General features: G+C 37.2%; 1 protein-coding gene across 3 annotated transcripts in view; it reads left to right on the top strand.

The window, feature by feature from the left end:
- GRID2 (glutamate ionotropic receptor delta type subunit 2) overlaps positions 1-15,720 on the top strand; it is an 805,832-nt gene that overhangs the window by 581,923 nt on the left and 208,189 nt on the right. For all 3 annotated transcript variants that reach the window (XM_040555872.1, XM_040555874.1, XM_040555875.1), the window contains one exon: positions 1,777-1,896. In XM_040555872.1, the coding sequence (XP_040411806.1) occupies positions 1,777-1,896 (120 nt within the window). The remainder of the gene's footprint in view (positions 1-1,776; positions 1,897-15,720) is intronic.

The following is a 15,720-nucleotide window of genomic DNA, read 5'->3' as shown; positions in this document are numbered from 1 at the left end:
AGGGGCAAGTCAGCCAGGTGGAAGTTTCTGGAAGTCAGATGGAGATCCCTAGCCTTGCAAAACTGTGCTGTTTCACAGGCATTTCCACATTACATATACCATGAAATTCTGGCTTAATTAGTCAGAAGGACAGATGAGCCTGTATGAGGAAAAAAGATATGTACAACAGGTTGGTTTTTTTGTTGTTGTTGTTGAAGAATAGTATGTAGTCAAATGAAATTTACAGAAATTTGTTTTGTATTTATGAAACTTGGATATTTACCTAAGGACAAGTTCAAATGATTTTACAGGTAATCACAAACTCACTGTGTCTTTACTCTGTACCAGCCAGAGGTACACTATCCCAATCTAAAAGCCATGAGTGTGTGATTATTACAGGATTGTGCTCAAGCTAACAAGTAATCTCAGTGTTGTGCTAACCATAGTAATATGCATCAAAATTGCCTGGATGACTTGGAGTCATGCTGCAAAAGACTGTGTGGTCGTACCTTTTAATCAGGATTGTGTTTTTTCACTTCTAGTACTTCATCTGAAAAATAGAGATTATAGAAAAGGTTAAAAATACATATACATGCAAAGTATTTTCTTGTTTTTAGCTGAAAATGACACCTTATGAAATATGTAGAAAATGTTTCCCTGACAATGTAAATCTCTAATCTTAATGTTTTAAAGGTAATGATGAGTAAATTCCTCATTTTCACTATAATCATACTAATGTTTTACAAAAGATCAGAACTTCAAAACTCTCAGTTTATGTTTTGAAGAAAAGCTATGCATTTTGTATGGTTTTATAACAGAGGTAATTTTTTTTTTTTCTGTGCATACATAAAATGTTATTAAAGTTTCTTGGATAAAGTGGGTTAAACATTTAGTATTTCCTATATCAAAAAAGTGAGGAAATTTTCTAAGGCTAAAGGTTTTTATTGTAGTCATTTCACATGGCGCTGTTGATTTTGCAGTTCCATGTTCTCACAGTTTTTATAAAAGGCTGAAATGTTTGTCATGTTGAATTGACTCTGGAATATATTTTGAGAACCGTTATGGCATGTATAGCCATTTCAGTTCTGATTCTTTATAGTAAATACTCATTGTTTCATCTTTAGTATTAGCCCTTCTGCCTAAAACGTAGAACAAAGTAGAAGCAAGCATGAAAATATGCTGCATTGCTGTTTATCTGATGCATTCCTAGTTCTAGAGAAGATTTGTGGAGAAAAACAAATGATTATATTCAGCTAAACAAAACCTTCATACCCTCATCACTTGTATGGATCACATATGGTGATCTCAAAACACTTCTAATTTAATCCAAAACTCAACCTGATATCTTATGGAAACCTGTTTTGGGTGAGAAATAATGTTTGGGGAAAGAACAAACTCATTTTTGTATAATTTCTTTTGTATACTTGTCTTTAGTTTTGCTTCCACTAAAACTGGTTGTAAAACTGCTTTTCTTGTTATGGGATTAGAATTTAAATCACTGTTGGTACAAAGAACAAATGTTGGCATGCAAATAAGCTAAAAGTAAGACTACTGCTTGTATTGTATCTCTTAGCATTGTTGAGTTTGATTCTTTTGTGAGGAAATTTAGTAACAGAGGGACAATTTAGGGTTCAGAATTTTTAGGGAAATGTGGTCTTTATAAAATTGTCCTAATTCTGGTAGTTGTATGTGTGTAAGTAGCACATAAATCCCTTGAAGAAAGAAAAGATTGTTATACTTGGCTACTTCTGAGTTTTCAGTTTTCTTTTTCTTGTTGTTGTTTTTATTTTTCAATAGGGTGGAGTAAATGGTTTGACTGGAGAACTGGAATTTGCAGAAAATGGGGGGAATCCCAATGTTCACTTTGAAATTCTGGGGACAAATTACGGAGAAGATCTTGGCAGAGGCATCCGCAAGGTGAGACTACATATTATTCAATCAAGACACTACTTTTTACTGATAATTTTTTTTTAACTATCTTGTGTGCCAACCTGGCAGAAAAGTATTTGATGACAGACAACATGTTATGTATGGTTGAGAGGAGTAAGAAACGTGAGAAAAGTCATGAACTTCTAGATACCCATCCATTTTATTATTGCAAAGAGCATTGCAGTTGACCAAGGTGTTGTTCATAATACACAGTATGCTAACTGGCTAGTAGGCTGTTGCAAAAGACTAGCAAAGGCTGTTGTTTTGTAATCCTTGCAAGCCATTTCAAAAATATCAAGTTTTACATTGGAAGATATTTAGAGCACTCAGCTTTATACTTGATGCTTATGGTCACATCAGGATGCTTTTTGTTAGATGATTAAAATTCATAGCTATAGGAAGAGAAAATCTGTTGTGAAATAGACATTTTTATAATTTCTTGTCTTCACTCCTATGGCAACATCCTGTACTTACAAACTTTTACAGCAAATATGTAAAGTTAGGTACTTAGCTGCCAGACACAGTCCAAATACTTTGACTGAGATTGGGTAAACTGCGTACATCTAGAGCAAAAGAAGAAGGTCTCTATTTGCAATTCATATCCTTAGCTTTGTAGGGACAGCCCGCTGTCTGAGATGGCAAAAGTAGCAAAAATCACATAGTAACTTTTCAGAAATGAGAAGGGTAGATAAGCTTTTTCAGGAGCAGCTCTTCTTCAAAAACAGACCTTCTGAAAGATAATACCAAGATTTTTTAAAGTTAGTGTATTGGATCATGCTGGTTTTTATAGGTACCTAACCTGAAGGGATTGTCTCAAAGCGAATGATAGAGAAAGTTATCTTAATATATATATACTGCTTCCATGTGTCAGTGTCACTATATGATGAAGTATATCATTTGTCTGCATACCTTCTGCAGTAATAGATAAGTGCTCTGAAAGAAGAGAGAGATAAATAAGAAGTTAAAAGTGACTCTCAACTCCTCTGATTTTCATCAGAATTATTATTCCTTTCCTGCTGTTTCTGGCTCCATTGTATCATCTGTTGTCAATAACTTAATACACATGTGCCTATAGCTATGTCACCTTGAGCAGAGATCCTGACAGATGCCTCAGAAGCTAAATGGGGCTGGATCTTGTTTATATTTGGAGGGGCACTTTGCAAAGCCTTTAGGCAACCAGAATGTTGGATGAATCTTATTCCCTCACCTACAAATTGAGTCTGTTTCAACGTATTTGGACTTGATTTATTTTCCATGCTATGCATTTAGGAGCTATTTATTTTTTAGACCAACTAAGTGGTCTTTCCTAAGACAAATCTGTTATGTCTTGATTTAATTTAATTGATTGATTTTTGTTGGTTTTTGACTTCAGGCCTGTCTGGGCGAATGCCTGACTGCAGCATGCAGTTGTGTTCTCCCATTTCACAAAAAGATAGAACTGAGAGAGATCTGTAGAAAGGACTTGGAAATACAGAAATGCTAAAGGACTTCCTATCTTTTCTAACTCCTTTTCAGTGGTGTAATTTAGATATAAGGCAAAATTTAAAGTATGGTATAGTTTACATTTAAAGAGGAAACTAATGAGCATGGGCACACAAGTTGTGCAAAGCAATGACATTCCAAAACAAGCAAACAGGCTTTTTGAACTTTCCAAGTTTATTCTTTATTGCATTTCAAGGACAAAGAGACATTCATTGTCTTTGGAAGGAAATAGTTTTTCAAAGAGAACAGAGTTTTGCACAGAATATAATTAGACCGTGAAAATCAGTGTCATAAGACCCTGTTCAGAAGAAAAACAAGGTTAAAAAAATAAAAATACATTTTTTCAGTTTCTGACTATGTTTGGCAAGATGAGCATTTAAATTTATAGAGAGAGATTATAAGAAATTTTTCCTGTTGAAAGTTGCACTATAAATGTCTATTTTCAGAGTTTTATGGTGCACTGCAGCTAAAATAAATAAATAAATAAATATGTCCAGAGCAGAACAGATTTAATCTGTTCCAATATTTTTTTCTAAATGACATTCAGTGATCCAGAGAAAATTCTTTTCTCTAAAAGCTTTCTTTAGAAAGAAATTTCTGTATACATGGTGAGAACTGTTCCTGAATGTGTCTTTAAAAAAAAAAAAATCAAAATAATTCTATTAAACATTTATTTATTAATTTACATATTTATTTCAGTTGAACCATAAAAGGATTTAAAACGAATATGGTATTTATAATCAATGTCATACATACAGTCAAAAACCAAGCTTTGGGGATCCTAAAGCATTTACATCAGAGATGAAGAATAAAATAAGTTTTAAGGTGAAAATGCCAGATTTTGGTTTTAGTACTTTGACAAAAGTTCATGTATTTTGAGATTTTACTTTTCAGATTATGAGCCACTAGTGTTGGAAGCAAATTGTAATAATTACAGGAGTCAGATGTATTTTTGCTAGTCACTAATTAAAGTACTCTTCAGATTTTCATGTATTTAGTAGTCTGAGTACAGAACTACCTAACCATTTTTACTTCTCAACTCTAGTGGAAGCAGCTGCAATTAGTAGACTGAAATTTCTAAACAAATGCATCTTCCGTAATTAACGTGTTTCCAAGTACTTTTGCAGAAGATAATGAAGGGTGAAATCATGACAAAAGCCCCTTTGAAGTCATTGGGACCAGAAGGTCACACCAAGTCAAGTGTGTAAAGAATTTTTTTTTTTTTTCTGAGGAATAATCAATTGATCTTAATTAAAGAAAGTAACATTTTAAAAAGCACTCAGATTTCTCAAGAATCCAGATTGTGTTTGAAGTAAGTTCTGTTTGGGTCCCTAAGTTATTCAGTTATCTCTGAAAAGTTCACCTATATTTACAGGTTAATAATCCTGGGACTCAAGAATACAAACATTTTAGGAAGCATCATGAAGTTGCATGTGTGTTTGTCTTTACTGCCTAAATTAAACCATGTACCTAGCAGAAACTGCCTGCAAGTCCCCTCCTTCAACTTTCATGGGTTACCATCACATCTGGAAAGCAGTGGGAGCATTGACATGAAAGTTCATTGTGTAAGGAGCTTTCATCTAGCAAGGAATTAACAAATTCAGCAGTGGGATTTGCCTGAAATACAACTGATCTCACCTTGATGTACCGTTACATCTGCAAATACCATCTATCACCTTGCAGACTAGGGATTGCTTATGTGTTGCTGGGGTCGGATACTTTGAGTAATACAGCCAGATCACTGCCAGATACTGATTTTATTGAAACCAGTGGTGATACAGTTCCAAGGAAACTGCAGAAAAACTCTTGCTTTTTTACATATCATGCTGTGGCTTGCATTTGTGCAGATATAGTTATATTCAGTAAGAGACACGGGAGTATTTCTGACATTTCTCTGCTGGCATTTGTCTGTTGGTATTTGACATTTGAGTGTGTATTCTTTGACATTTAAATTTCAGTGCAATACTTTTATCTATACTGTTGAAATAAAAGCTGCCATTCCACTGAATAACTGTCCAACAAACAATTGAATGAAAGGGAGTTGATAGCTCAGAGGAGTACTGTCCTATATCTTTCTGGTGTAGAAAACAGCATTGCAAAAATAAAGTGGTTTTCTTGTTTCTTCCAGTGCTCCTTGTAATCCAAAGTGGGCTCATCCTCAAAAGCTTTGAGCTAGACCTTTTGAAGTTTAGAGGACTGTCTTGGTGTTCCCACACTGTTTTTCTTACCACATATGGTCATTTGGAAACTGTACATTTTGCTCTGCCTCTCTATCCCCATTAGTGTACACCCACCTCCAATGTGTTTCCCTTGCCTTCTGGAGATGGCTTCTGTCATTTCCTCCATGTGGAGACATGAGAGGACGTGCCAGGCTCTTGTCTGTCTCCCTTGCTGCACCACAGTGTCCTTGTCAGGGCTTCCTTTGCCTTCAGATCACCTAGGGATGCCTCAGAGCAAGGACCAAGCCAGGAGTATGCAGGAAAACAGATTACCTGGGAGGGGCAGCTGAGTAACCCCAGATGCTGTGAGGCTGTAACATTTGTCTGGTAGGATGTCAGGGGTCTGCCCAAAAAGCTTTTCATTTAATGACCATAAGGAGGACGTGTTATATATTTTAATCCAAGGGATATCTGTAGTGCAAAATATTTAATGTGAATGTAGGGGAAGGCGGCCTTTGGCCATAATGCCTAACAGATGTGGTGTTCCTCTCTGCTCTGCTAGTTTGAATGATGGGACATTCCCTCTGGCGTTAATGCATGCAAGTTTTTATTTTACAGATTATTTAGGGTTACATGGAACATTTTATAGTTGTAATATTTGTTCAGAGATGGGAAAATTGTACTGCACTTCTTGTTTTCATTCTAGTAAAATGATTGCTACATCTCACCTAATCTGAGAATAGTTGATTACAATAGTGGTATTGCCTTGTTTTCCAGCCTATCATTTTTTCTTATATTTGCATCAAGAAGTAACATACATTACAAATGTATATTTGGCTTCCCTCTTGCAGAAGCTGCTGTCTCTTCTGCTACATTTAAAACTTTTTTCTTTCATCTTTTTTTCCCTTTTGCTTCATTAGTTAAAAAGAGGAGTTAAGACAGCTCAGCTGACACCTGTTAACTAGCGCTATTTAATAACCAAGAGCGGACACAGTATTTTCATCTTGGTTAGCTACTTGAGGTAAATTACAGGTTCACTGGTTCCTTTTGTGATCATGATCAAAGGTAGAGCTCTGTAAAGTGATTTAAAAATGTATATATATCAGCACTTGGTACTTTAAGCTGTGATCTGTCTTAGCTGCTTCTAAAGGCTGATGTGCAGTTTATGATGTGACTGAAAGATACACTTGCAATTTACAGAGACATTGTTGAAGGTGTATTTTTTAGTGAGTTGAAAAGAAATTTTGCTGTGTCTACCTCCAGCATTGATAACAATGACAGACGTGGCAAAGTACTAACATGATGCTCTATTTAAAGCAACTTTAAATACAGCCCACTAAAAATGAGATAAACTACTTAATACTAACAGTAAAGAAGTAATTAAATACCACGGTGGATTGAGGCCGGCTGTTCTAGTCCAGTGCTTTACTTACTTCTTCTGAAGAGTATCATTTCCTTCCTTTACTTAGTGCTGTGCAATGAGTGAAGATACAGTGACTGATCCTTCCCTTCCTGTTTGCTTCCAAAAATCTTTTGTGAAATTTCAATTTAATCTAATTTGGCTAGAAAATGTTGGGAATTTGCATGTTATCACAGTGAAACTTGTGTTAGTAAGGAACAGTGACTTACTTGAAAATGCACTTCTGTTTAGTTTAAGTCAATCTAAACAGACATTGCACATATTGGACTTCTGGAGACTAAAGCAATGGAGATTGTATTCCTGAATTTGATAAGTTTCAAAAAAAATCCCTGATTTGCTTTTGAATAAAGCATATTCTTTTAAAATGTGAAACTGCAGAAAGAGACACAGAGACTGACTCAGAGTAATTTATAGCCTACCATCTGCAGAATCTGTTAGGTTTTGGACTCTCTGACTCCGATGGGAAAAGAGATCTGAATCCTGGTGTTGGACAGTCCAGGTGCCTGCCCTGACCCCAGGCTGTTTGTCTGGACAATCAAGTATTTCAGTGTTCATAACAAAGAGTGAAGTGAAGAAGTTAGAAATGGATTCAGTGATGCAGTGAATGCAGCCAAAGGAATATGGAAGACCAAGGTTCAAGTCCTTCTAGTAATCCTTTATTTATGCAGAGCAGCTACTATAGGATGTGTTATGAGCAACCTATATGTTCCCCATGAGTTATTCACCTGTAGAGTGGGACGTCCACCAGGAATAAGGAGCCTGGGTCAGATTTATGGGCAAAATTAGCTAGAACACAAACTTTCAAACTCCAAATAAAAGCCTACAAAGCTAAGGCAAGACTAATGCGATAGCAACGTGGTATCCCACCTGTTTCTTCTAAGAAGAAGGATGGTAAACTATATTTGCTGAGCTCATGTGCTCAAGCATTCAAAGGTCAAGGGACCTGTCATAAAAAGGAAAGCTGATTTTACACTGTGAGTCAGGTAGGTGTCCAGGTTTCTCAGTCGAGAATAATGTTGGTTAAATGGCTGGTTAAAATGCATCTCAAGCAATTAAGTTATAGGTTTATGCAGTTTTCAGCATGCAGATGGATGGCTTTAGCAGTGACATTTATAGAGTTGGAGGAGTTTGAAGCCCCCCAAATCTTTCAAGCCTCGTAGTAACTGTAGCATTCTGAAATGAAGGTTTTACTCCTGCACTGGGAACAGTGGGGAAAAGAGAAAATGCAGTATGGCAGGAAGGGACAGTGCAATAGAACCTTGGGGAGAAGCATTGGTGTCAGACAAAAAATTCCCCTTGGGACGTTGGGGCTCTGTTGTATTTCTCTTGGCAGTTTTGGCAGGGATGAGTCCATCTCTATTTTGCTCAAAATTTCCATTCTTGTCAAAACTAATTTAAATGTTCTTGCTGAAAACTGCTTTTGGTGGATTGGGAGCTGCCTATTTTGACTGATTGCTCTCATTAGAAAGAAACAAATATTTTGTATGTGATTTAAATTATATAGTTTTGTATTTTTTTTATTTATTTTTGTTCATCAGGATAAGAGGTTTCATTTTACCCCCTTCCTGTTAATAATATAGTTTTCTTGACAGCAAAGAACAGGAAAAATATTTCTCTCTTTCAAAGTTGTGGTTTTAATTTCCTTGAATATCTTGTTATGACAATGGACACTTGAGAAAGATCAGCCATAATAAATAAATAAATAAAAGGTACTAATTGTATCTGTAACTCCTGTTTTCCATTGAAGCTGTTAGGCAAATGCCTAACCACAGAGGCTTCGCTGTGATTATTCTGTATTTCAACATTGGTGTAAGAGCACGGAGTGCCACAGAATTTCACTCATTTATTTTTATCAGTAAGGATTTTTATAATTATTATTATTATTTTGTCCTACAGTATTCTAAAGAGCAGAAGTGCTGTGAGCTTTTTTTTTTTTTTTTTTTTTTTTTTTTATAATGAGTGTGGGAAAGACAATTTGGACTGAAACGTTGGTCAGGTTAATGTAGTGTATGGAACTTGATTTATATCCTTTACCATTAGACACTTTTCTTTTCCTCCATTTTGGGGTTCCACTTTTCCCTTTGCCCTGGTTACATTTAGCCACAGGCTGACCAGACCAAGGGATTGTTTTTCCAAACTTGATGTCTGTAATTGGTAAGCATTTACAGTTTGATTTGTTGGGCAAATTTTGAAATATCCTTGCTATGGTTATATGGCTTTTTCTGCTGTGTTAGTAGCTGTGAGAGCCTCCCAGTGAACATGGATCTGCAAAAGTGGCTGGCAAGTTGTGGATTTTCATCCTTAAACACTTGAGCTGAGCACATTAGCTTTGTAACTCACTTTAGAGATCTAAAGAGCTTGGGAACTTTGAAGTGCCTCCAAAGTGACATTTTAAGTAATGTCAGAAGGAACTATGTGTATTTAAGAATGGACTTAATGCTTCATTGACATCTCAGGCAGTAATGCTACTATGTGATTTTGCAAATCCTGTTAGGGACTTCTCCCCATGTTTAAGTGCTTCAAAAATGTTGTTCATCATCCTTAAAATTAGTAGGACAAAGCACTCTGCCTAACCTGAAGTTATTCATTTCAAGGTAAGGATTCTTAATGAAATATAGGTAAATTTCAGAATTAAAGCTTTCAGTGTTTGTCTTCAGCTCACTAGAGTAGATTTGGTTTTGACCAAAGCTATCACCTGATGAAAATGAATTAATTTCATGAATACTTTTAATGGAACAAAATCCCAGCCAACCCCAATTTTGTGCAGGATTTGCTGCTCCACCTGGATGCATACAAGCCTATGGAACCTGATGGGACTCATCCCAGGATACTAAGAGAGTTGGCTGATGTCATGTCTTAATTATTTTTTAATGGTCTTAAGAATCTCAAGAAGTCCCTGTCAAGTGGAAGCTGGCAAACATTCCAGTTTTGAAGAAGGGCAAGAAAGAAGACCCTGGTAATTACAGGCCTGTCAGTTTCACTTCAGTGCCTGGTACAATTAAGGAGATTATTCTGGGATTTATTGATAAACACCTGAAAGACAATGCAGTCATTGGTCACAGCCAATACAGGTTCATAAAGGGAAAGTCCCACTAAATGAACTTAATTTCCTTTAATGACAAAGTCACCCATCTAGTTGACCAAGGGAAGCCAGTTGATGTAATCTTTTTGGATTTCAGCAAAGCTTTTGAATCTGTTACTCACGGTATCCTTCTGGACAAAATGTCCAGCATACAGATAGACAAATACATAATATGAAGGGTGAACAACTGGCTGATGGGTTGAGCTCAAAAGGTAAATGGGGTTACCTCAGACTAGCAGCCAGTCACTAGTGAGGTTCCTCAGGCCTCCATTTTAGGACCAGTTCTCTTTAATGTTTTCATAAATGCTCTGGATGCAGGACTTCAAAGCATACTAAGTTTGCAGGCTTCATTAAATTGGGAGCAGTGGTTTTCTCCACTGAGGGCAGAGAGGCCATGCAGAGAGATCTTGACAAATTAGAGGGCTGGGCAATCACCATCAATATGAAGTTTAATAAGAGCAAGTGCTGGATTCTGCACCAGAGATGAGTCAAGCCTGGCTTTACATAGAGTCTGGGGGACAAGAGGCTGGAGAGCAGCCCCGTGGAAAGGGATCTGGCGGTTCTTGTAGATGTCAAGTTGCATGTGAGTCAACAGCGTGTCCTGGCAGTCAGGAGGGCCAACCATATCCTATGGTGCATCAGGCACAGCACCACTAGCCAGTCTAGGGAAAGGACTGTCCCTCTGTATACTGGTGCAGCCTCACCTCAAGCACTGTGTGCAGTTTTCGGTGCCAGCGTATAAGAAGGACATAAAACTGTTAGAGTGTCCAAAGGAGGGCAATAAAGATGGTGAAGGGTCTAGAGGGGAAGATGTATGAGGAGCAGCTGAGGTCCCTTGGTTTGTTCGGCCCAGAGCAGAGCAGGCCGAGGGGAGGCCTCATGGTGGCCTGCAGCTCCCTCACAAGGGGAGCAGAGGGGCAGGCGCTGAGCTCTGCTCTCTGGGGACACCGACAGGACCCGAGGGAACAGGGTGGGACAGGGAAGGGTCAGGCTGGGTGTTATGGAAAGGTTCTGCACCCAGAGGGTGGTTGGGCACTGGGACAGGCTCCCCAGGGCAGTGGTCATGGCACCAAACCTGCTGGAGCTCAAGAAGCTTTTGGACAATGCTCTCAAAATATGTATGTTTAACCCTGAAGTAATCCAAAAGAGGGGATGTAGTTATTGATTCATCAAGTGAAAAGGGTGACAAAAACTAGATCTTCAGCCACTTAAATATTTCCATCCATATCTGGATGTAAACTGCATATCCTATTCAAAAATTAATAGTAATTGGAAAACCATGTAGACAGGAGAAAAGGATGATAAAAAATTAAGCTACTTCTTTTAACAGGAGGCATGATGAGACAGTACTGGGAAATGGGTCATTTAGCTTTAGCTTTTCAGGGTGCTGGAGGGTGCTATTCAGATCTCTGAATTAAGAGCTCAATGCACAGCCAGGGGAAGGCTAAAGTGTGTAAGGGTTATGACACAGATTGTAGGTGATAATATGTGGAAGTAGGTCTACAGAGATTTCACCTGATTTGATAAATTCTTAGGGTTTTTTTGTTGTTTTGCTTTGCTTTTTTCCAAAAACATGAGCTGTGTTGACACAAGTAGGATGGCCTGCTGTGTCCTGCCAAGACAGAACCATGTCTCCTCACAGTACTGAGCTGTTGCTAATTTGCACATTTTTGTGAGGGGTTTCTACTTGAAGGCTATGTTTTCTCACAGTCTGTTGAGCCTCTGTGGTATGTCTGAAAGGGCTGGCAGGCCCATATTTATCAAAACTTTTCTGGTACAAGTTTTGAAGTAGGCAGATTGCTCTTCTTTCACAGTGAGATTGCTTTGTTCCAAGCTAACCTATTTATAGGAAAATATGAAAGCATGTCTTATTAGATGCTGAATGTTTGTGTACAGCAGAGATGAAAGCAAGTTTGTTTGTTTTTTTTTGGCTTACTTGTTTGTGGAAAGACTATTTCATTGAGCTTGATGCTGATGACGTTTTACTGATGGTAGTCAGTAGTATTCTCCTGCAGTGGGGTAAACAGTCCTAGTAAGCCCAATGACCTTTGCTTCTGTGGACAGAGAGTATTTGGTGTCACTTTCCATTAAAGCAGGGAGAACCCAAAACCAAACATTTAGTCCCTTTATTTCCCCCTCCACAGGCTGTGGGATCTAGAGGAGCTAGCCAAGTCATAAGCTGATTGGGGAAACTGGTAATTGAATTCATTGAAAATTTAGGGTATGTGGATTTCCAATGAGAGGACCCTTTGTATATCTATGTAATATCTACCACCCTCAATCTCTGCAGCCTTGGGAGTATATTTACAGTGGGAAGGAATGTGAAAACATCCATGAAACTGCTAAAGGCTCCCAAATTCATCGGTGGGACACAGTCATTTATAGGTAAGCGTCAGTAAGAGGTACATTAGCAGAGAGTCAAGGGTCAGCTGTCCCTTGGTGAGAGGAGAGTGGTGCTTGCTAGGGAGAACAGCTCAAGTTGATGGGGGAGTCTCCCCTTTGGACTGGGCAAGAAAATGTAAGTGCAGTGGTTAGCTAAAGAGAAGGAGGAGAAATGATGTGTCAAACTGTGGAAATTGTTTTCTACTGTTGTCAGCATAACAGAGCTGAAAGTACAGTAAATCTGTTTGTTGTGTTGTTTTTAAGACACATAAGAAACTAGTGGTAATATTTGAAAAGACAAAGAGAAGCATCCCAGTGATGTCAACTTAGATAACGTATCGTTGTTTATATTGCATTTCAGTTTCCAGTTGATATACTTCAAAATATGGCAGAGTTTATCATGCATAAATCATCATGTGTAAAGTAGAAGTTTTGAATTACTTTTTTCTTACCTGCCAGAAGAATTTAATATTTAGAAGTGGTATTTTGTTGTCTTAACATTGCATTTATGCCATTCCTGAGATACGTTTCCCATATTAAATATGGGAAATATTAACTATGTTTCCCATATTTCTGCAATTAAAAGAATCATGGGATTTCCAGAGATAAGAAGTTACTTCTGTGTAATCGGAAAGGGCCTCCTCACTGAACCTTTTGAGTTCGTTTCAAATGATAAAGATGAGGGTGATGAAACTTTCAGTAACTTCATAATATTTATAGTTCTTTCATAGTGTTGAAAGATTGTTATGATCCAGCCTTAAAATCACAGTGCTTAGGTTTTTGCCTGTTCGGAAGTTATGATATAATGCCTTAATCAAAGAGTAAGTTACAATAAAAATTAATAATAAATACTCTTGTTATGGTGTATTACTACTTAAAAATGCACAGCAGAAGTAATAGAAAAACAGTGATATGCATTGTCTCGAGTGCTTCACATTTTCATCACAGTAATTAGAATGAATTTAACTTGATGTAACCTCTTTCTGAAACAAATGTTTTTCAGGGAGGGAGTATGTTTTAAGGAATACTGCAATATATGTCTAGTGGCTCTGGGAGATGTGTCAAAAGATAATCTCAGGCTTACTTCCAATCCTACTTCTCTCAGTTTCTCAAAACCTGTGAAACTTATTATGGACATTTCTATTTGAAGTGCAGCAGTGGGAAAAATATGTTTCTTGTGTAAACAGGAAAGGATGGAGTGGTATACATTGTCAAAGAGTTTCTACTGAAATATGAGCTCAAATTAAAGTTTATTTCAGTAGTACATGTGAACAATTTTATGACAGCTTAAAAAAGCTCACTCAAATTTATCGAAAGTGATGATACTGACGTAATGATGATGTTGAACTAGCAAATTGCTATAACTAGTAAAGTTAACATACTTGTAGACAGCAGAAACATATCAAGAGAAAAGTGCATACAGGAAATGGTATCCCTTTAAAAAAAAAAAAGGAAAGAAAATAAAATAAAACTCCTTTTGCAATGGAGTTGTCCAACAATTCCATCTAGGAGAGCAAGGAGCCAAACCAAAACCAGAGATACAGAACAAAATAAATAGTTCAGTTGGAATGGGCCTTCGAAGATAATCTAGTCCAACAGCCTGAGCACTTTGGGGCTAACCAAAAGTTAAAGCACGTTAATGAGGGCATTGTCCAAACATCTCTTGAACACAGATTAGGAGCCAAGACATGGCTAGAGCAAGAAATAATGGTTGTTACTGTGGCTGGGCCAGCATCGTTAAGGAGCCCCGACATCTGAAGCAGAAATTCAGGTTATTCACTCTTTCATGAGTGATCCCAGTGTCATTGCAAATATTGCCACAGTTACCTGTTCTCTATTACTGCCACACCTGGCTCTCCTGTGATAATCATGCTACCCTTCAGATGTATGATCTTTAGCATGTACCTGCTTCATTAGTTGACTCTTTGTACTTCCATCTCATCTTTGCTTCCTTGTGTTCCTTGGAGCTCAGATTTAGTTACATGTTCACTGCATTTTCCTGATCCATGCTGAACCTAGCTGCTTCTGTCTTATCCTAGTCATAAACATAGTCTGAAATTCTGGATTTGTTCATTTTGTGGCATATTGTTTGGTTTTATGTTTGTTTTGAAAAATGCACTTTTACAATAATTATAGTATATATATTATAACCCATAAAAGTCTGATTTAAAGTATACATTTTAATGGAGTGTGTTAATAATGAGCATTAGTGCTTTACATGAACATTTTCATGAAATGTGCAGTTTGTATACACCTCTTCTGATTTTGCATTAAAACTTGATTGTTTTTAAAAATAATGTAATTATACTTTAAGGCCTCTGTTCTGGTGTTTTGCATCAGTTGGGTCTAGGATGTTTTAGTACACAAAGCATTAATATTCTGAATTAGTACTCCAGTACTCTTACCTCTACATTTACTAACTACTGATAAAATCTGTGATTTCCCTGTTTAATAAGGAAGTCTAAGATTTTCTTAGTTTATTTTAATTTGTGCATTATATTACTTGAGACAGGTATTTGAAATATAAACATACAAAATAAGAAAATAAATATTTTAGCTAGGATCTACTTAAATAACATATCCATGATTAAACCACGGTCATTGCTCACTGGAACTGTAGCATTTAATGCAATTTTGTTAAAATACTCATTAAATTCTAAAGGGGAGTATCAGTCCTAGTCATGACACAGCAAGTAAACAATTTTATAAACTCTTTTTCTCGTATCGCTTCTTTTGTTCATTAAGAGTTACCTTCATCTTCCTTTTCATGTTTGACCTGCCATAACCACCTTGCCTGGCAAATCCCTATCCTGGCCCATCCAAGTCTGCTGCTAGGCATATGGGTTTCTTGCTGCTTCATTCAGCTTTTTACTCAAATTACAAGTTCTGCTTCTGAAGGTAGAGACTTGATGAGCATGCTTTGTCTTTCAATGTACCATACAGTGAGGCTGCAAGACCCACAGCAATTTTGCATTAGCAAAGAATAATGTCTGGGCATGTTTATGCTTTGCTGAGATGCTGTAGGTGATGGTGTCAAATGCATGAAAGGTTCACAGTGGAAAAACCTGCACAGGAAATGTTATGTCCAAGCATTGGGTTAGGTTGGTGCTCCAATTCGCTGTCATAGCAGTTTTGTTCACATAGTAGATTTTAGCTAGTGATGCTACTTGATAGGTCTAATTCTACAGAATTTATTCCGGAACAATGCTGCAACTTTAAAAAAATGAAGTGGCACATGAGTGGATGTTAATTTCGGCAAGTCAGTTGTATAAGAGGGAACAGGTAAG

This window comes from Cygnus olor, chromosome 4, assembly GCF_009769625.2.
Source record: "Cygnus olor isolate bCygOlo1 chromosome 4, bCygOlo1.pri.v2, whole genome shotgun sequence".
In the NCBI taxonomy this organism is placed as follows: domain Eukaryota; kingdom Metazoa; phylum Chordata; class Aves; order Anseriformes; family Anatidae; genus Cygnus; species Cygnus olor.
Note: the sequence above shows the minus strand (reverse complement) of the source record. Positions and strands in the feature narration are given on the sequence as shown.